Consider the following 22,885-nt stretch of genomic DNA (forward strand, 5'->3'; position numbering starts at 1 on the left):
GTTTTTGGAATTCTCATTCAGGAATGCCATGGCCTCTAAAGCCTAGCAGTTGGAGGGGAAAACCCACAAAATATTGTAAAGTGTGCTGTCTGGTAATGGGACCAGACTTTTTAAAGTTCTAAACAGCATTTGAACATATTCTGTCCAAGGTAGTAGTAAAGCACAGAACTTTAATGTGTGCTGCTCCTGGGTTCCTTAAAATGTAAATCCTTCCTATTTCTTGTGCATCAACACGTTAACTCACTGGATAGGTCTAGGTGTTGCCTGTAAATATTTCAAAGCTTAATATCATTGTAGCGAATAATCAGAAAGTGCCATGTAGATGTTGAAAAGGATGGGTAACTTGACAATTTTGACAAGTGAAGAAGGTGATGTTGGTGGTATTGTAGAAGTAACATACTATCTATAGTTTGTGAGCATGATAAATGCAACCAGGCAGAACGGGGAGAGAGCATGGAGGAATATTTCGCAGTATATGGCACTGACCATGAGGGATATTGGACAATTAGGGCACAGATTTGACCGGAGTCGCTAAAAACGAGCTGATTTTCTCGGATGATCTATGGCTTAGGCAAAAAAAAAAAAGACAGATTGGAAGCTGCCAACAGGGTTGTTTAGTTCTAGGTGGCGGGTGAGGATAGAAGTAAATACGGTTTCTTGGAGTTCAAACCTAAAAAGAGAGGCTACAAAACGGCCTATAGTTTGTCAGATTCACTGGCCCAACATTTCTTTTCATGATTGGGTGATTATACTATTATTATGCTGCTGGGCAACACCCTCGAAGATGACAGAGGTGTGGATTATCCCGCTTATTAGGATTATGGGAGTGGTTATACCGAATTGGACCACCTTCATTGCAAACATTAGTCGGTTGGCCAGAGAAGTTCAGGGACTAGACGGGTTTTGGAAACAAGGTGAATTAATTTAGGCCTCTCTGGTTGGATGGAGCTCAACTCTAAGCTGTAAGGGGGCGGATACAAGTTCGCTGTTCAGATACTTAAATGGAGTGTCGACTATTTACAGAAGGTGATAAGGTGACTGCAAAATTGTTTTGAAGAGAACATGGAGCAGAATAATTTCAGGAAGCAGGCCAGTTCACAGTGGATCTTAAAAAATTATTCGGAGCACTTTCTTTCGAAGGTGTGGACTATGAATGCTCTTTCCTTTTGGTGTCCTTCTTAGTAACTTCTGTAGTGGAACCAGCACAATGTTCAATATGTTGGTAAAATACATTGTCTAGGCGCTCTTCCGTTCGCTATCTAAACATTTTCTTGGCTACTTTCACAGGAGTGAATAAGGCCACTTTCTGTGTTTGAGTATTCCCAAAGGGGAACACTCTTGACAAACGTTTTATCATTGAAGTGTTAGAAGGAAGGCTACACGTTGATGCCATGTAGGTTCCTGGACCATGACGAGGGGTCACTTTATAGCTAAAGGTTTAGCCTTCATGCAATGCTCTTCAGGAAACCTGAAAGTGAGAAGTATATAGCAAGAGATGGGCTAGTAACCTGAAATAAAAGGTTTGAAGATCTTGGAAGTTTGAGATATTTACATGAAACACTTGATCTTTATTGTGTCTCTATAACTTATGCCCTTAACAGTGTTAAAAATTCTTCACTAAAGCATGGGCCATACCATTGGGCTAAAACGTAGACGGTAACCCCAAACTCTGCTTCCCAATTTATAATTTACATCGGTGAGCTCCTCTATATTTTTTTACTTTTGCCATGTGTCACTCTCAGATTGTGGCAATGTGATCCTGAATTCTGTACATGGTGCAGAAGACATTCCTGTAGCAGTAATGTGTGAGATTCTTAAAGCAGTGTGATGTAATATTCCTATGGCAGCAATGCTTGAATCTCCTTTGGCAGTAAGGCCTGACATTCCTACAGCAACATTCTAATGGACAGTCCTTTGGTACTAACATGCAGTAGTGCAGTATTCCTCCTGAATTATTGTAGTAGTTGGTTTGTGCCTGCACATAATATTATAAAAAGGTTTCAAATATAAAAACAACCCAATGAAGGCAGGACACAATGTCACCTTCATAAGCAACCACCTGAAGGAGCCGAAGGTCACAGCATGGTCAGCATGCTGGTCACTTTTTGAAAAACACGTAATAGTGCAATGATGATCAGACTCAGTACGGTTTGTGAAAATGAAACATTTTATTTCAACACTTTGTTCCATCGTCTCTAAAACATGTTGTAAGGCACCAAAATTCTGCAGCTTTTGGATCAGAAAGCAATCAAGTGTATCCATGCCACCTGCTCCTGTCTGGAATTAGACTTGTGCCGAGAACCAGAGGTTGCATGCTTCTCCAGGTGATGGGTGTTCAGAAAGAAGTGCAGAGAGGTGGCATCCTGGAGACCAGCTGCAATCCATGTGTGAAGGCAAAGATACTAGGGGCCAGAAAACAGCAGTACAGACTGAATATTAAAACATACATATTTTTCCATTTGCCAGTTTTCCTTGACTTTTGATATCACTTTAATATCATGTTTCCTTTTCAACAGAATCTGAATTTGCTGAGAAATAATTATGTTGCCTGGTCATGAATCCCCAGCATTTAAACTGCAGCTCCTTGTAGTTCATCATCAAATGCTTTGGATCACTTCTATTTTGAATGACGCTTGAAACGTCCCAGATTCAGAGAGTAGTGTCTGGTCACTGCACGGCATGAAGGGTTAAATCAAAGATGTTTGAGAACTACAGAATACCCTTTTATCCTAAAACAATAGATTTCAAAATGCTTGATGGGTCAATACTTGTGTTGCATCTCACTTCCAAGTTCTGATTAAATAATAAATCAGGTGCACAATTTCTACATTAAGGAGAATGGTGCAAGTCAGTGGAACCAGCACCTTCTATGAAGGTACTCGCAATCACTACTAAAACTCCTGCAGCAAGGAGCACTTCTAACCAAACACAGATGACCATGGTCTGCTACTCTGCACTATTCCTGACAAATGTGGCCATATTGTTAGGTGCAAGAGGCAGGGCAATTATTTCATTTTACCTTGCTCTCACTGTACTACTGCTTTATGCTATCCAACATTCCTGAGAGGACACATGTGAATGGCGGTGTGATCCAGATGAATCAATGCTGCCCTTCTTCGTTAGGTCTGGGATGGAAGTAGATTTCAGCCCTCCAGGAGATTGGGACAAAAGGTGAGCTGAATGTTAATCTTCAGATACTCATGGCTCTTCCAGCGTCCAGGACATGATGTCTGACCAGCAGACTTCATTGTAGTAGTCTACAGAAGACAAGAGGAAGAGGTCTCTCTGAGGGCAGCCACTTAAAATAAAAAAGAAAGAATAAAGCTGATCGGTTGTAGAGGAAAAGGCATTATTTAGAGTTTGGTGCACGGCACACTGTGTCAAAACCTAGCGGATGTCCCGGCTGCTGTATTACAAGTGCATTATAGCCTATGGCACTTGTAATACGACAGATGGAGTATCTGTTACGTTTTGACTAAGTATATTGTCTGCTAAATGAGGCTCTAACTCCCGTTCATCCTCCAACGACAGTGATTCGCTTTGTCTGAAATCCTTTAGTAGGCAGAAAGAGGCTGCGGCATGGAAGCATGAGGCAATACGTACGTTTTCCATTCTTGGTGATTGTATATTACCGGGAAATATGGGACGGGAAAGATTCCTGTTAATGCAGAGACCTCTATGGTGGAAAGTAGAAAGTTGTAAAAAATCGCCCCGCTAACAGGCTTGTTTTCTCTTTACAAATGGCTGACTGAAAGTTGGTAGGACAAACATGTATGGCCACTTCGGTCTTTATTAGTGTTTTCACAGAAAACACGATTTTCGTATTTCATGTAAATACCCTATGTAAGAAAGTTATGGGGTAGGAGGGAGATTAAGGGAATTGAAGCGTGGGATCCAGGTAGTCTGAGCGATGCCTCATAGCAGCGACTATTAAAAAACATATAAATCCTACCTGGGAGCGTGCCATGATGGGAGATAAAAAATGAATAAAGGTTTACAAAAATGTTGCCAAGAGGCTGCCCTTGATAGGTTGCTCCATCACACTTTCTATATAGTATGGCAATTACCAGCAGAGCGGAGGCACTGCTAGAAGCAGTAAAAGTTTTATTTAAAAAAGAAAAGTCTATTTACCCAGTGAGTGCAAGAGACAACCCACCAGTAGACTCGCCACGGAACCTCTCCTTAAAGCAATAGCCGCGAGGCACAATCTTAAGCACACTCGGCATGTTTGTTGTGTGTCTGGTTACTGTGCCCGTCTCAGCTTAGCTTGCTTTACGTAGGGCCGGATTTAGATCTAGGCGAATGGGTTATTAGTCACCACGTAACGCAATATTATTAAATCCCCTAGGATATAATGGAATTTATTTTTCAGCGGACTGGATATCCCTCACTGTTGTGACGGAATAACCCATCTGCCGAGATCTAAATCTGGCCCTTATTCTAAAACCAACCAAATTGCGTGAGCTTCCCTCAAAGACTCTCCACAAGGCCCGTTGGAAAGCTTTTGTATCAGCCAAGTTCCCTTGAAAGTCGGACAAGTGACCTCTCAAGTAGGAAAAGACAAGGCCAAACGCATTCCCACTGAGTGCCCGCTTAGTACCATTGAAGAACTTTGGTGGTAAAACTATCTCTGTCCAAGGAACAGAAGGGGGCCTTTCAAATCAGGAAAAATGAAAAGTCGGCTGTTCAGGTGAGATGCCAGGCAGACAGGCTGCTGCGGGGGCCAGCACGGCTCCACCGGCGGCACTTCCTGCGGAAGAAAACACGCTGCAGTCCTTACTGAATTGAGAAATGCGAAAAGACAGACGGTGAAAGAGTTCTGCACTTTGGCACCTCCCATTTGGCAAGCCAGAAAGTCTAAGTGGGCAGTCTGTAGCAAAAAAAAAGGGCAGAGGAGCGGATGCGGTGGAGTCGGACTCGGGAACACGGGTGGGCGGATGGCCTCTAGCAGTGTTTTCTGCAGTTTGTGTCCGCGTGGGCAAAGACGGCACGTGGGCTGAGACGGCACGTGGGCTGGCTGCAGAGTCAGACGAGAGGCGCAGACTTCCGGTTGTCTACTCTAGCAGGCTCCCATCCATCTATGTCCAGTCACTCAATTTCCTGCGGGTGATCTGGAGAACAAGAAAGAGAGAAATCGTTAATAAAAAAAACAGCAATTGCATAACGTTTATTAAGACTTTCAAAACAAAATACATGACTTCCTTTCCCAGAGAATTCCGCATTCGAACTCATGCCCCACGACAAAGCTAACTACTTTCACTGTCTCCTTCCGGTTCATCCCTATCTACATATACTGTATGCTAAACATTTCACCTCTGGAATCGCTCCTGTATTGTGCAACTCCAACCCTTCCTCCCTTTACTAAGGTCCCACCCTGTGCAAGGCCGGAATGTTTCAGTGCTAGTGTCCATCTTTGCATCCTCAACTGTCCCCCTCCCCCAACCCCGCTCCCACCCCCGGTTACTTTTGTTCCCTACCATTGCCTTCATAACCCCTGAAACCAAGGGTATTTCTGGGGTACAAACGCTAGGGATAGCAGCTTCAACCCCTGGCAGCTTCTGCCCGATGCCAATAGGGCAGTTGGGCCTAATACTAGACAGCTAAAGCAGAGTTCTCCCACACGGACTGCATCTCACACCGTGCCCTGCAACGCGCTGCCAATGTGTCTGTTTTTGTGTTGGCGCTGCATAAATGGGAGATACCTCTGTAACCTACTGCTGTACCCCAACTCTCAATTCAGGGATTTAGTGTCAATAGACCCCCTGGACTACTGCAAAGTATCCCTTGGTGGACACCTGAGGGAACTAAAGGGGAACATGGGGCTGGTGCTTGTGTTTGCATATTGGCACAGTTAGTGCTTTAGTGCCCCCTATAGTGCAAGGTTTTGCTAACAATACCAGAGAAAGCAAGTAGGAAAGGCAGTCACTGTGCCTATACAACAATAGTGCCTGCTGCACAACCAGGGACATTTTATGAATTTCGGGGGCCCGGGGCCAAAGACATTTTGGGGGCACCTGTTCGTAACAGCTTAAAATTTATGATCCAATTTCAGCTCTTGCGTGGCCTCTTTGGCCAGGTCACTGTGCACAGGCACCGTCGTCCAAAATCTAAACGTATTTACATCTAATATTCAGGGACTGTGTGTTTTCAACATTGTAATTCAGCAGCAGCTCCCGGACATTATTGTTAATACTCTTTGTGGCCGCCTGCCATTTCTCATATGCGAGGCCCAGTTTTGATCTTAAAGAAACAGTTTTTATGGATGTTGCATGGTGTTAAAAAACAAACATTTCTCTGCCAAAAGTCTGTAATAGACCCAAATACATTACCCACATACAAAATGAATGAAAGAAGAATGGTATTTAAAACAATCTGTTAAGAATTATTCAAGCTCACCAGGGTAAGAACAGAGTTGATTGTATCAGGGGCCCCCCTATAAGGCTGGTGCCTTGGGCCAGGGCCAAATATGGCCATGCCTTAAACCGTCTCTGTGCATAGCCTCCTTTGGCAGCACATTATGCAAAGATGACATTAGGATTCTGTTATGCAAATGAAAGCATTGACAAACAAATTAGACCGAGCACTGAACGCACATCCAAGGCAGCTCAGATATTCAACAAAGGTGGGTACCACCAATATCAAAACAGTAAAAACCACAAGAAGAAATAAACCGCCACAATCCCAACAGGCCATTTAAGCGCAGAGACTGAGCACTGTTTAGAGACACCATATAAGTTAAACCTCATCGAGATCACAAGAGCACTCCACTTCACAAAAACTATACCTCTCCATTACACACAAAACCAACCCAATACCCGACATCAATCTTGCACATTTCCAAGATGCCGCAATATGGCGGATTGGAGCTGTAACACAGGCCAATGTCGACTACTTGAAGCTCCAGAACTAAAATATCGACGGCAAGTCTCAAGCTCAGATCTCAAAAGGATGCAACTTCTGTGAAGAAAACTAGAACATTATTCATTTCAATGTCCCTTTAACATTGAAGCGCTTGAAGTGATTCGTTTAAGCGTGACAGAACCTGTACAAATCAAACTGATGCGATGATTGTCAACAGAAGGTAAAAGGAACAAAATAAATCGAAGAACTAAGATCTGGTAAAGCAGTTTTCTGCAAAACACCTGTCAGCAGTGGCTGCAAGTACTGAGATGAATTGATGAAAAAGAATACCATTTAGTCAATATAAGAATACATTTTGAAGTTAGGAAACTTTGAAGTTTCAAAATAATACTTTGGTGCCTTAAAGACTTTAGTTTTCAACATATATGCTTGTTTAGAGAGATACCCTTCACCCTAACAAGAGTCCATACTCACAGGTACCTCAAACACTCACTTAAATCCAGGAAGAGCACATACCAGTATTCCCGGATGCACACATCCGAAATGGTATAAAGTCCTCTAGCTATGCATGCATAGAAAACACTTCCGACTGATCATTATTGCTGACCATGAATCTAGTACTTGGGAGGCACAGGTGGGGAAATTGAGTGAGACAAAAAATAATCTTTCTTTGAGACAACGCGAGCACAGGGAGATTGTTTAGGTGGATGTGAGGACATTTATTAACTGGCGGTACGCACCACAATTATATGCAGAGACTCTTTGGAGCAGTCAATTGAACCATATACGGATATGAAATTATCTTTAAAAAAATCACCCATCCAGTCTTGACTTTGCCAAAGTCACCTGTTGGAACCAGTAACAGACAGCCCAACTCATGTAATTTCCCTCCAATTTAGGTGTTCTCTAATTGCTGTCCTGAAGAAGACTCCAGGTGAGTAACTGTCACACAGACGTTTTGCGGTTGAAATGTCGATAAAATATCTGCCTGCACCACATTTGTGGGCTGGCATATAAAGAATGGGACATATGGAATGAACAAGCTCCAAAACGTTTGTAAATGACGTGAGTGGACAGATCACACAAACACTTTTTCGTATATATGTACTTGTACATTTATGTGCACTTTTTTCAACTCGAGCACCTTCTGCATTGCACACGGAGCACCATATCAGGCTATGTTGTCTTTCTAGTGAAAATAACTGATCTGAGGCATTATATATTGTGTTCAATTATATGACTACTCAGCATTTTGTGTTTATCTGCCGTATATCGCCTCTGGGCAGAGTTGAGGGAGGACATGCTGATATGGACCCTATTAAAAGGGCGATTAGGAACAAATAATCCGACAGAATCATTGTTGCAGCATCTAACTAACTTGTCAGCTGAGTCTTAACTTTAGTAACAAGCATTTGCAATGCAATAGGTCTTGCATTACTGATAGTTTGAGGTATTGGCGTTGCAAATAATAATGCAACGCCTATAGCTCATACTTTCAGTAATACGAGACCTAGTGCATTGCAAATGCTTGCATAGTGAGCCAAGAACCAGCATTGTATGTCTCAGGGCAGTACTGCAAGCTGCTCCTTGAGGTCCCGTGAGCTAGGCACCAGCATTTTATGTCTGGGTGCAGTGCCGCAAGCTGCTCCTAGAGGTCACTATTGAGCAAGGCACCAGCACTGCATATCTTGGTGCAGTACCGCAAGCTGCTCATAGAGGTCCCTAGTGAGCATGGCACCGGCACCGCACCTGTGTACATAGGTGAGTGGTCAGCCGGTCAACATATTTCAGCCCCTTGGGTGCCTAATCAGGTCGGAGGGCTTTCTTCAGGACCGGGTGTGCAAATCACTACTGTGTGACCTGCGCAGGTAAGTCATTGCACTTACCTCTCTTCTTAGGGCATCAGGTTATGCGCTGTTTTGTTAAGGGTCAGTTGTACCTATAACTTTGTTAGGGCCTCAATGGGCTCCCTCGGAGGCACCGGAGCACGTCAGTCGGAGAGGAAACGAGCCACTAGATGGACTTCTCACTGTAGAAGCGTGTTTACTCCGCATGCCCTTCTGTTTGGGCACTACACCTTCTTTTTAACCTTGCCCCATCCCTGACAGAATAAATCCGAACCAGGTTACTGGAGGATATTTTAAGTTCACCTACCCTCACTTTTCCTGATCACTACTGCGAATAACCAGTTGGTCTCCCTCTTGGTGGAGGTAAGTACAAATAAGACTCTCACGTAATAGACCAAGCGGATAATCAAGATATACCGCTACGACAAGCATTACGTGTATGAGGGTTTTTTAGACTAGAAAACCTTTAGACCCTGGCACAAACATGACAAGTGATCCATTCTCCTTTGATTATTCTATGTTTGGATAGAAGCCAAATGGATCCTAGCTTCTCTCTCCCCCCTTCTGATTACAATAGACATATCCTGAATACAGCATGTCTCAAAGAGGCAGCGCAAGCGCTGCCTAGGCGAGACCTAATAAGGGTGTTTATAACATTTACAACTGAAAGGAGTGGAAAGCAGGCAGGCAACCACATGCAACTCTTGACAGCGTTTCAATAATTTGAGGCACCATATCTGACAAGCCTAAAAAAGACTGCACAATTAAACAGGCCTTTTTAAACAACTCATTATATTGTTTTCACAAAATCATTGTCATTGGAACTTCACTTTTGCAGCATTATTGCTGAACATGAAACTAACATTTGGGAGGCATGGATGGGGAAATTGAGTGAGACAAAGAACGCGCCTATATACGGCAGCATACTAATATTAAACAGATCCTTATGGTTCCTTTCAGTCTGAGAGCACTGGTTCTGTGCTACAGGTAAAGAAGTGAGATCAACTAGTGAATGTAGGTATTGTTCCATGCATGTCCGACTTGCTCTCTCCTGCCTGTCTCATCAACAGGTACCCTTGGGCAGAGTTTAATTACTGAAGTCTTCTTACTAAGGGCTACATAAAAACTGGTATCGGCAGTTGGTGATACCTTGTGCACTACTACTGTTCTGGTTTGTGCGTCTCAAAATGGGGGATAACACTCTAGCTGTGCTTGTTGTGTTCACTAGTTCCAAAATGGACAAACTCGGACACCTTACCTTAAAACTTTCACCAGATTTTAGCAGTGCGGGTTGCTCGGTATTTGCAAAAAAGGTATAAATCCTAAACTGGCGGTAATCTCGAATTACACACGATTAGGGGTTTGTTCAGCTGTACGAAAGAGGGCTTGAGAGTAAAGAGGTAATTAAAAGACAACCGTGAGCAACTTTTCCTTATCTGAAGTCTTTCTGCCTTCTCTTTAAAAATGTAGGAACACTTTATTTTAAAGTAAGCACCTAGTGGACAAAGTGACGTAGTCTCTCAGTAGTCTATGGAAAAATAGGCGCCATCATTAAAACTCAAGTCAACTGAGCTATGCCTACACCACACAGGGTAGTCCATACGGCTACAAAATATATAAGTGATATTGCCATAGGTCAGTGAAAAGTGACTGAAGCAGCCGGCTACTAATAGAGGCCCCTTAAACACAGAAGCTTTTTAAAATGCATTTCTATCATCTGAGCACTGGAAATCTGGCTGCCTAGATCAGGTCCCCAGCAAGCGACAGTCTAGGGAAAGAGCTTGTCTCGTTTGTACCATCAGTGTAGAGGGTCATCACTCTTCCCACATGCCAGCTCTGCAGACAGAACCCTTTTACTGAAAGGATGATGCTTAAGAAAGGAGGCAGCGAGATCATCTCGCGATTGAGATGGGATGAGGAAGAAATGTTTGCGTCGAAATATCGACGCTTGTCAAAAACAAATCAGTTCTGACGCCAAAAGGAAATTAGGGAACAATAGTTTTGCTGACTTCCTGTGCATGATACTGCCGTCACGTGACAGGATGAGAAAACATCTCAAGACAGGAAGTAAATCACCCTGTGACCAATGACTGAATGGGTATGTCTATAAAATGAACCTGCCCATGAGCTCCCCGACAGAACCGGCAGCTGGCATTATATTCAGATTCGCATGGGTGGCATCGTTTAAGATTAGTTCTAAACCTGGTCTACATCCAACCACAACAGAACACAGCGTGGGTCACATGTTTATTATTTATCCATGTAGTTTTTGATATAGGTCAACCAACATTCCCATTTTGTGGTGGCAGTGCGCCACAGAAGACAAGCAAAGGACAGAATATTAATCAATCTTGAAGCCATACATACAAAACCTGTATTACCCAATCGCAATTTGGTTTAGTGATGCAGTATTTGGAAGGGAAGTGTTTAGGGTGTCCCTTCATAATACCAGACGCAGTGGTATGTATGAATATTTTGCGTCCGAATTACGATTACAAAATATTCATATCTAACCAATCCCTCCGAGGAAGTGGTATCAATTCGCAAATGAGAAGTGGTCATGTTGATTCAAATATTTTAAGTCCAGGCGGTGGTCACAAGGACCACTGCCTGCTCTTTGAAAAAATTAAACACAAACGTTTTACTTTATTTTTTGAAACACATCCCATTTTTCTTGAAGGAAAATGGGCTGCATTAAAAAAATTGCTTTATTAAAAGCAGTCACAGACTTGATGGTCTGCTGACCCCAGAAGGTACCATACATGTGATGGTTGCTAATCAATATTCATGAGGTAGGTCAATTTGTGACCCGCTAGGAATTGCTAAACTCAAACAATTTAATAAATTACGGAAAGCAATTTCCTAATTGAGATTCACAGGGAATTGCAATTAGGAAATCGCTATCCCTAAAATCTGTACATATTAGTTATTTAACAGTGTTTACAGGCTATCAACTAAACAGTTTTACGGAGTAATGCTGAATTTTATACAGCAGACTATTTGATAGATACATATACTTTATTAAAGCAGACAACAAAGATGTGTCTCAACTTGCATTTTTAATGCATCTTAACTTTGAGAATTTTGAAAGTAATAGTGGGGGAAGAATATTCCATTTTGAAAGGGTCTACATTTCAGTCATCATGTTGGTGCCATAAGAAAAAGTTACTTTCCTTCAGTAATGACCTTTCTGATGGATACTCTATCTAAATGTAGAATCCAAACGCCTGTTCAATATGCCCAGACACCAGACTAGAACTGGAAACCTTTCAAAGCTCTTCTACGTCAGTAGAGGATGCTGGTTCTATTTCTGCACTGGAAACAACATTGGACTGACGTCATCAGAGTCATATAGTACCCACCCTGGCGCTCTTTTGTCAGTACCATTTTTTATGTGACTTTTGCCGTAGCCTCCAAACCACAAACAAAAAGAGGGGGAGAGGCAGAAAAGCATAGGCAAATATCCCCGACCAATTCATCCATAGTGCATTGCCCATGGACCATGGGTGTGGAAACCTGGATTCGAAGCTTGTGTATTAGGCATTTTCTGCGGTGGCAAAGAGGTCATCCTGTGGGAACTATCACCGTTGGAAGTACAGAAGGAGGGCTTGTGGGTGAAGTTCCCTCTCGTGGCCTTGTTGCCGCATCCTGCTGAGAAGGCTGTCAAAGTCGTTGTACACTCCCAGGTGGATCACGTGGTAGAAGAACCACCGTCAAATGCTCTGAGTGGGCTAAGAGAGCTCGTGCGATAGAGTACTGCTCTGTTTATGAAGGTAGTACTTCACTATCATGTTGTGCAGCTGGATGAGGACAACCTTGCCGGTCACGTGGGGCAGAAAAGCCTTCAGCGCTAAATGGGCAGCTAACCGCTTTAAGTAGTTGATGTGGAGACCCCGATGTCTGGGTTCCCATTGGTCTTGGACAGTAAAGTCTTGTAAGTGTGCCCCCCCCCATCCTGTTAGGGAGGCATTCGTTGTGATGGTCACCTGGGGAACGGGTTGAGGAAAGGCCGCCCCTGCAACAAGTTGTTGGTGTTCCACCACTGCAGACAGCAAGGAGTTAGGCGGAGGATCAACACCAGATCGTCCCAATGACCCTCTGCTTGAGACCATTGGTGCGCTAAGTAAGCACTCCTGTAACAGAAACATGTGTGACCTTCGATGGGGGATTATAACACTACAGGAGGCCATCAGGCCAAGAAGGTGCATGACTGTCCTGACCGTGGTTTGGGTAGGCCTTGCCGATTTCGGAGTAGAGGATTGCGCCTAGCGAGGTTTGGAGGTAGGATCTGGTCGTGTTGATCATAAACCCGAGCTCATGCGAAGGGTTTATTGTGACCTGTGTGTGTCTGTGGCACTGTTGTGGAGTGGCACTCTTGATCAGCCAGCCGTCCAAGTAGGGGACGATGGAGATGCCCTGTCTTTATGAGGAAGTTAGTGAATGCAAACTGCAGTACCTTGAACTGGTAATGATGTTGCCGCAGGCCACAAACCTGAGATGGTAGTGATGCACCCAGTGGATTAGTATGTGGAAGTAGGCATCTTCGAGGTTGAGAGCAGCCATGAAGTCTCCTTCCTGTAGTAGCGGAATAACATCCTGAGGAGTGACCCTCTGAAGGTTCTCTGATAGGATGCATTTGTTGAGGGACCAGAGATCTAGAGTAGATCAGAGGGAGCTGTCCTTCTTGGGGACCAGAAAATGAAGCGAGTAGACTCCTGTGCCCTGTGTTAGTGTTGGACGGGCTCTATGACCCCTTTGAGGAGGAGCACTGTTACTTCTTCCCTGAGCAGACTTCGTTGTTTTGAGGAGTCTGTGTTTGCAGAGTGGTACGGTGGGAGTTCTGGAAGTAAGCTCCAGACACTAACCATGTTAGATAATATCTAACACCCACTGGTAAGAGGTGACATTCCACCACATGGGGGAAGAATTTTTGTGGACATCCCCAACAGGTGTTGTGTGATCGAGGGGGAAAACAGGCAAGTCAGGGCTTAGAAGTGGTCATGTCACCCAATGGGGAGCCACCGTTGCCTCTACCTTTAGTATTATTGCCTCAGTAGGAGCCTCTAAAATAGCCTCTAGAGGAGAGCAGCTGTGCCTGTGGGCGCTGAAAAGCTATGGAGGTTTTGGGGAAGGTATTCTTCTAGGCTCCAGCATACAGTGTGCAGCGAAAGGACCCACAAGGAATAGGTGTCTGCAAGACGCCCATAGCCTTCGCCGTTTCCTTATCTTTCTTAATCTTTTTAAGCATTTGATTAACCTGAGGCCCGAACTGGTGTTATCTGTCGAATAGCATGTTGAGCAGGTGTTGCTAGTCATCTGGTTTAAAGCCGGATATACAGAGCCAAGCTTGCTTACGGAGGAGTGCACTTGAGTTGACACCTTTGGCGACGGTGTCAGCGGCGTTGAGGGCACTCTTTATGGTTGTGTTAGAGATGTATTTGCCTTTGGATACTATCTCGGCGATATTGGAGGAGCTCCTCCATTACGTCCCAGTGAGTGTGGTCATAGTTAGGGAGCAAACCAATCGAATTGTCAATGCACCAATGATTAGGTGACTGCGCCTCAACTCATTTGCCTGTGGCACCGATTTGTTTACTCTCCTTATCTGGTGGAGGTGTGTCACCAATGCCCTGAGAATTTGCCCGCTTTCGAGCGGTGTGTACCACCAGCGAGTCAGGCGGTAATTGTCCCCAAATGTAGACAGGGTCTGTAGGGGATGCCTTGAACCACACAGAGTGATAACCCTGACTTTGACTGGGCCCTGATAGACATCAGGAGCTGGACGCAGCATTCCCTTGAGCATCAGCAAGTATTGAGTGGAGCGGTGGGTGGTGAAGAGGGTCTCGAAAAGGAAATGATGTTATATGGTGTCACCTTGCATATCAGCTGGTACAAGGCTGGACTGGCTACCAGCTCATAATGAGGAGTGGAGTTATCAGGAGGGGAAGGGGGGGCTGGGTAGAAGAAGTCAGGATCAGAGTACTTTGTAGGGTTCATGTGAAATGAATCCCAAGAATCACCATGTGGGGGTGCATCTTGAGTAACTCCCCCCCCCCCCCAAGTTTCCCCTGTATCTGACTGCGATGACCCCCGAGGTGTTTGTGAGAGGAGGTCAGGTGGTGAGTCAGAAATGGAGAATGTTGTGGTCCTGGTGGAGAAAGGGGTGTGGTGGTTACATTTCTGGCATAGGGCTGGTGGACTTGTACAACATCTTCGTGTCTTTTGCTGGATTAGGGATGTTGAGAGCTTCCTCAAAACTCAGCTGGCATTTGGGGACTTGTGGAAAGACTCCTGTAGGCAAGCGAGGATCCAGCCCGTGTGGGGATGTATGACAAGATGCCTCTGCTGAGAATTGATCTCAACGTGGAGCTTCTGCAGGATCAGTTCAACTGTTGTCGGCGCGAAAGGCTTCAGAGCCAACGCCAGAGTCTTCGGGGTTCGCACCGATTTTGTTTTCAAAGCCGAGGGTTTCAGCCAGGCCAGCGCTTAGGCTGGAGCAGATGCACCGACTTTGATGGTTTCTTCTGTGGGTCCAGAGTGGCTGGATGTCCCTTTGCGAAGGGCTGCTCGACATGCGAGCAGTGGTGAGGAAGATGAGGAGAGGTAGCCGTACTCATAACCACTTGTGGCAGCGGAATGTCCATGATCTCCAGGTCAGAACCAGAACTTGGGTACAATGGAGTTGATGCCTATGAGCATTAACAACAAGGGGAGTCGTCGCAATAACTTGCAACTCAAAAGACTTCTTAGAAGAAAAATAACTTGCACACATCCAGGGCCCAACATTACATGGCAGGAGTATGCACAGCATGTGTTTTTATTGCCGCACATACCTCAAACAGAGCATTACCAAAGGTAAGTAACTTGTTCTTCTGGTGAATACTTCTAACTGCAGATTCCTCACCTTAGAACAGAGGAGTACCACTCATAGTGGAGGGTCTGTCCAGTGCACTCAGACCAAAAAGTCTGGCAGGACCGAGTGGCCGTAATGCCCTTCCCACCAGGCCTGGCTGTCAAGACAGTTGTACTTTGAGGACGTATGCACTGATTCCCATGTCGCAGCCTGGCAGATATCAAGGACATGACATGCACTCCATGTGCCAATGCAGTGTCAGCAGCCTTTGCCCAGGTGAAATGGGCTCTCACACTTTACGGCCAGTGCATAGTAGAGCTTAATACAAAGGACTATCCATCTAGAGTAGGATTCTCCAATGAGTAGCTCGTGAGCAACTGGTAGCTCTCCAGCTATCTGTAAGTAGCTCTCCTGTGTGTAGGCCAGTGAAACACATTAGAAGCTTTTCCTTGGTTGAATTAATATATGAATGTCAAATTGATAAGCTGATATTTGTAGAAAAATTGTTGAATTTCCAAATTATATTTAAAGTTAATATTTGAGTGAAAAAAATCAAACAGTGTAGGGAGCTTATTAATTAACTTGATGCTATAGGCACTGCAGCTATTGATGTTATGTATCTCCATTATAGAAGCATTCTACATTGACAAAACATTTTAAACATAACTGCTGGCAACCGTGCCTGATACACGGAGGTAATCCCTGCCCGATGCACGGAGGTGATCACTGCTAGTAATCTTGCATATGGGTAACTAATGTAATCTTGTATGATGTGTTACCACTACAGCAATAATAATATTAGCAGCTCAGGAGGTATTTCATTGAGCATAAGTAACTCTTATTACATAAAAGGTTGGAGACCCCTAATCTAGAGTGTCTCCTCATCTGCACAACCTTCACTTGTTTTCATCAACGAGAACCTCACAAAAAGGCACCAGAAGGCTTGATCGTTACCAATGTCCCCGGTCTGTTTCTTGACAACGAGGTCTTCACTGAGAAATGGTCACTAATCTTGTGGAAACAAACACGAGATTGGTTGATCCTTCTGATCAATACGGCGAAAGAAGTTGCAGATCTGCTGTTGGTGGAGCTACAGAAATTAGAATCACAGATCAAGGTACAGATATCTGCCTACTATAAAAAGTTAGAAGAAGTAAATAAATTACTGGCAGATACTAGGGAAGGGATCTTAAAATACAAGATCAATAAACTGAAGAAAGCTTTGGATCGTTTCACACGTGAGAAGGTGCATCCCTATACCAAAGATGATTACACCCCGGCACCTAACAAAAATAATAACGAAGAGGCATGAGAGGATGGAGGCAAGGTACAGATGAGTGGACCTCAAATTCTGATGAATGGAGCACCTCAGGGGATTCAGACTCAAGCAATTCCAACATGCCACCTTCTTCAAGGAATCGCCAGTATATAGGTAGTTATGACAGGCCCCCAGCACACTTTCCATCAGCTCCTTGGTGGCCATCACAACCTCGTGGCTGTCCACCGCCCCAGTTCCATCCTATGCCATATGGAGCACCTACTTTTCCTTTTTTAGGGCAAAGCGGAGGGGGGGGGGGAAGAGGAAGCAGGAGAAGAAGAGCCAGAACCAACAACTACCTGGATACTCAGAGGGTGCAATGGGATCCCGCGCTGGAACAGAGGGTAACACGGAGCATAACACGGGACCAGTCACCGTCAACAAGCACATAGGTAACCTGGTCACTAATCTGATCTCGCTGTCTAACCGATCTGAAAATTGAGGTCCTGAATAAAGGTCTGTGATTCATGCCCACACATCTGGGCGATGATTTTGCAACCCAGATGGAGCTAGCACAATTTGTCAGAAAGATACGATTGAACATTTTCTTCCAAGACAAGAGAGATGATAGTCAAGATCATTAAGTCAACACCGGACTAAAACCTAAATCGACCTTTAATCCACCCCTTCAATTGATGCCAGCTGAGGTTGCCACTTTCGCGAAAGTGGTGATTAAGGATTTTGAGAAACTCAGACCTTCAGCAAAGATTCCGTTCTTTAATATATCCAAGAAGGAACAAGACTGTCTCCGCACCCTGAGCACAGATCCTGGGATTATTATAAAACCGGCGGACAAGGGTGGTGCTACCGTTGCTAAGGATGAGGATACTCACCATTCAGAATGCCTTTGCCAACTGGGCAATGAAAAGTATTTTCACCGCCTGAATCTTGACCCCCCCCCCCGACCCCGTTTGTCCAAAAAGATCCAGACGATGATGACACATGCTTTGGAGTCTGATTGGATTACAAAGGGAGAAGCAGAATTCTTGGTCAATATACAACCTAAGACACTTTACTTTCATGTGCTACCAAAGGTACACAAACTGACAAGACCACCACAGGGGAGACCCATAGTCTCCAGGGTAGGCTCACTATTAGAACCCATATCTCAGTTTGTGGACTGTTTTTTACGTCCCTTGGTTGCAGAGATGCCATTGCACCTACATGACAAGAAGCACATGCTGAACACCTTAATGAGTATATTATTAGACCCAGAGATTCACATCTTAGTAACCTTTGATGTGGAATCGCTCTATACAAACATACCCCAAGATGAATCCCTCAACACAATAAGGTCTCTCCTGGATGGACGGACACGAGAAGATCTGACACCCAGCTCCTTTGTCCTGGAATGTGCAACATTGGCCATGAAGGAGAATTTCTTTCAGTATGGTGAACATTTATATTTACAAGGCACTGGAACGTCGATGGGCAGCACTTTTGCCCCCAGCATGGCAAATTTATAAATGCATGATTTTGAGACCAAGCAAATCTACCCTGCTGAGAACCCGAACTCTTCCAACCTCAAGGTTTGGAAGAGATATATACACAACTTCTTGATAATCTGGATGGGTCCTGCAGCCACTTTGGACTCTTTTGCCAATTGGCTAAATTCCAGGAACCCCCCCCCCCTGAAATTCACTCATGAGTCAGGTAAGGTTTCCCTGCCATTCCTAGACTTATTGCTGTAACCAAAGGATGGAAGCATTTATTCCAATTTATATATTAACCTATGGCTTGGAATTTACTCTTACAGTACACCAGCTTCCACCCCCACTCTCTAAGGAACAACTGCCACCGCTCAATCTCAATGCATGGAGGTGTGGATTGCACAGTTTTAGGCGGAGGATCCTACCCTGCTGCTGTGACAGAAGGTCCTCTGAAAGTGGTAGTGCTATTGAAGGGCAGATGCTCATGACCAGAAGTTGTGGGCACCACACACCCCTGACACCATCTCGAACCACTAGGATGACTTGGGCCGGTCGGACCTGATCTTTTTCAGAACTCAGGAAGGTGGGGCAGAGATACGAAGGCATACCGGAATCCCATGTTTCATTCTAGCCAGAATGCATCACCTAGCGAGTGTTCTGCAGACACTCCAATGAGCAAACCTTTTGACACTGCACATTCTAGGTGGCGGCAAACAGATCTAGCCAGGGTTCTCACCATTGCAGAAGATGCCCTTCATCACCTAGTAATGTAGGCACTATTTGTGGTATTCAGATGATAACTGGTTAACTTCTTCACTCTGGCATTCAATGATCCCACCAGGTGGTTTGCGATCAGGAAAATTCCCTCAGCCTTTCTTTCTGCACTGTCATATGGTGGTGTTGTCCATGAGAACCTGCACCAGACTCCCCTTAATGGATGGCTGAATGGACTTTAGAGCTAAAAGAATGGCCAACAACAGATTGATATAGAGAAGGCTTCTGGTGGAGACCAGAGTCCTCTGATCGCTATCTCTTCGACCAAGCAGTAACGCATCCATCACCACCATCTTCCCTGGGTGAGGGAGAAAACTGGTCCTGCTGTTGGACCCATTATGTTTGAGCAGCCACCACTACAGATCATGAGATGTTTCCTCTGGAATCTAGATGGGATCCAATAGATTTTATTGATGCTAGGCCCACTGGAACTTCAGATTTCCTTGCACAGCCCACATGTGCCACCTGGCATAACTGATGAGCAACATGAAAGAGGCTAAGCAGGGTAGAAGCCCCAGAGCTGCTGTCTCTAAGACCTAGGACTGAGGCTGAAACATCAATATCGTAGCCAAAATGCCCAGGACTCGTTGAGGCGGAGGGAAAGCCCTGAACTACACTGTATGTACCATAGCTCTAATGAATGGAAATCTCAGTACAAGAGTCAGGTGTGACTTCAGCTGATTGATAATGAACCCTAACTATGTCAGGAGGTTTCCGGAGATGGTCTACCATTGTGGCGAGCCTGCTTTCAACAGCCAGTCATCCAGGTAGGGAAAACTGGTATCCCTGACCTCTGAAAGCGGGCAGATACCACAGCCATCACTTTCTTGAACCCCTGAGGAGTGCTGGTGAGGTCTAAGGGGGGCACCGCAAACTGAAAGTGCTCCTGGCCTACCTTCAACTGCAGGTAACATCTGTGGGACTGCATGAAAGGTATATGAATAAATACATCCTGCAGATCTAAGGACACCAGAAAGTCCCAGAGCCCAGAAAAGAAGGAATCATCATGAGCATTTTGAATTTGGCCTTTCCATCGGTAGGAAGTCATTCAAAGGTCAATGGTCAAAAACAGGTCGGAGACCTCCCTCTACCCCCCCCCCCCCCCATCTCTTTTTATGTCACAAAGAAATGGTAACAACCCTTTCCTCTTTCAGAGTCTGAAACCCTCTCAACAGCATCTATGGAGAGTAATGTTTGCACTACTTATAACAGAGTGACAGACGATCCTCTGAATATCGCTTTGATGTGGGAGAAAGATTTGGAGAAGCAAATATAAAGGGTAGGGCATTGCCACCCTTGTAGAAAGTGCTGAATCATGCCCCCGCCGGATGGCTGTGTAAGGGCAAACTAAAGAAGTTTTGTGGCTGTTGCTGCAGGGAAAGGGGACTGAGAGGACTGGTGCCACTACTGGCCTGGGCATTGCCTGCCATACCCATGTCCCAAGCCTAAAAAAAGAACTGTGGTAACTGCAGCAGTGTTTGGGAAGGCTGTTGTTGCCTATATGCCAGCCCTAGGAGTAGCCTCAGAATGTTCTGAACTGATACAGGAATTGCTTGGCAGGGGGTCAACACATCCAGAGGGGATGCCATGGCTCTACTATCTTTAAAGCGCTCCAAGGCTTTTTCATTGGAAACGGTGTGAGCCATCAAAGGGCATTTCCATGTAAGAGGTTTGCTATCCCCAGAAAATCCTGTGCATGACATCCACGTGTCAGCAGAGCACATTGCCCTGCCCAGAAAATGAGTGGTATCTTTGCCAGCACAAATCACATATTTGGCCGTATCTTGTCCGTCATGAATTGTCTGAGCCATATAAGCTATTAAGTCTCCCAGTACCACCAGCAAGATTTTGCTGCCTATGTCCCATAGGGCATGTTGTGTAGCAACCTAATAAACAAACATCATGGACCAATCTCAGTGTTAGGCTAGTAGAAGAGAACATAAGTTTTCTAAATGCCTCAATCCTCTCCAACTTCTACTCATAAGTTGTGGGGAATTAATTGAGGTTTACGTTGCTGGTTAAAGCCTGAATCACCAGGCTCACCACAGTAGGATGTTTGGTGAGAAAATCAGGATCTCCAGGAGCTGGCCTGTGATGCCTGGCACCTGCCCATTGACTGGTGGGTAGGAACAGAGAATTGACCAGGGGCCCATCAAAGTATCAGTGGGAGCCTCATAAAAGGGGAGCAGAGGCTCATATGAGGCTGGCCAAGGCTGTAAAATGTCCATAAGAACATTTGCTTTGGTCTCTCGACGGACATCCGCTTCCTGTTTGACCACTGCTTCAAATTATGCAGTTTCCTCCATTTGTGGTCAAGTGGAGAGTCAAATCTTGTTGCAGTGAAGGTCTTGAGCTCATTAGCCTCTTGTATATCCATATAGGCGTTGTCTCCAGCATAGTAAGGAGGGAGTAAATCATCGCCCTCCCCACCATCTTGGTCTCCCTCGTAGGGTGCACCTTATTCAGAGGCAAAAAATTAATTAACCGTCTGCTGGCGCATCCAGCCCCGTAGAGGAGCCAGTTCAGTCTGGCTGTGTGACTATCAGCTTCACCTTTGAAATCTTGTAGTGCAACATCGGTTGACATTGGGTTGAAGTTGGCCCGGTGTCAGACATTTGATCCTCTTCTGGCACCAGTGGCATCAGTACTGGCGTCAACAACATAAGGCATCGCATAAGTCTTGGTGCAAGAGTCGCTATCATCCTTGCCTCTTCTCTGGACAAAAAGTGGTGGGATGAGATCACTGCTATGAGTGCACTAAACTTATTTGTGTTTGAGCTTTCATTTGGACTTATAAGAGGACTTCAAACACAAAAAAGACCTCTAGCTGGAACAGCCACTGGAGCAATATAGAATCCACACCGCAACTTAGACGAGGGCCACAACTTCTTATGCTCGGCGATGCACAGCTCGTTTCTCTGACCCGTATTGCCTTCAAGTGAATGTTGGCACATTTGTTCCATAGCTTTGAGTGGTGTCCCGAACTCAAACACCATAGACACACCTCATGTGGGTCTGTGACCTGTGCTTCCTGCAGACACATCATGGATTAAAACCTAGTTGTTTCCTAGCACACAGGATTAAGTTTGGAAGTCGTTGTGAGGCCACCTAAATTGGGAGCAGAGCTCCAAATCCTAGTCCGAAGGAGTGGAAAGAAAGGAACACACATTAGCTTTCAGGGTTGGCACTTATATGCTGCTCTGCTCCATCACTTCTGGGGCGGTACAAAGCCAAAGCCGATCTGCACTACGCCACCTACTGGCAAACGGAAGCATTGCAGGGGGGAAAGTTTTCAAATCTAATCCGGCACCTGGGAAATATGTTGAGGAAATTGCGGTTAGAAATATCCACCAGCAATTGTATATAATTAAGTCAAAGTAAGCAGAGAGGAATCACATTTCTCACCTATAAAACCGAACTTTTCTTTAAAGTTTTCAGGTCATCAGTGGTGTTTTCAATTACGATCAGGTTTTAAACATTTATGATTTGATTTGATTTGATTAAAAACTTATAAAGCGCACGTGTGCCCATGGGCGTCTTGGCGCTGAACAGAGACAGTGACTACCTGAAGAAGATGTCAGTGGCCTAGTTTACATGGACGAGAACATCCATGTTTTTACCTCTTTCCTGAATGACAGAATGGAGGGGCTGTTTTTAATTGCGATAGGAAGGAGATTCCAAGCCCTTGCTGCATGTAATAGGAAGCTTCTCCCTCCCCATCTAACCTGCTTGTATCTGACCGTTTGAATGAATTTTGATTGACTTGAGCGCAGGGTCCTAATGGGCTCGTATAGTTGCAGGT

The 22,885-nt window shown here is 44.9% G+C and overlaps 1 protein-coding gene across 3 annotated transcripts in view; it reads right to left on the reverse strand.

Annotated features, from left to right (window-relative positions):
* Nucleotides 1-2,148: 2,148 nt before the first annotated feature.
* The window catches only part of CD276 (CD276 molecule), a 298,243-nt gene continuing 277,506 nt past the window's right edge, over nucleotides 2,149-22,885 (reverse strand). For all 3 annotated transcript variants that reach the window (XM_085643901.1, XM_085643902.1, XM_085643903.1), the window contains one exon: nucleotides 2,149-5,111. In XM_085643901.1, coding sequence (XP_085500027.1) covers nucleotides 5,089-5,111 — 23 coding nt within the window. In that variant the 3' untranslated portion in view covers nucleotides 2,149-5,088. The remainder of the gene's footprint in view (nucleotides 5,112-22,885) is intronic.

Source organism: Triturus cristatus, chromosome 3_1 (assembly GCF_964204655.1).
Source record: "Triturus cristatus chromosome 3_1, aTriCri1.1, whole genome shotgun sequence".
Classification (NCBI taxonomy): domain Eukaryota; kingdom Metazoa; phylum Chordata; class Amphibia; order Caudata; family Salamandridae; genus Triturus; species Triturus cristatus.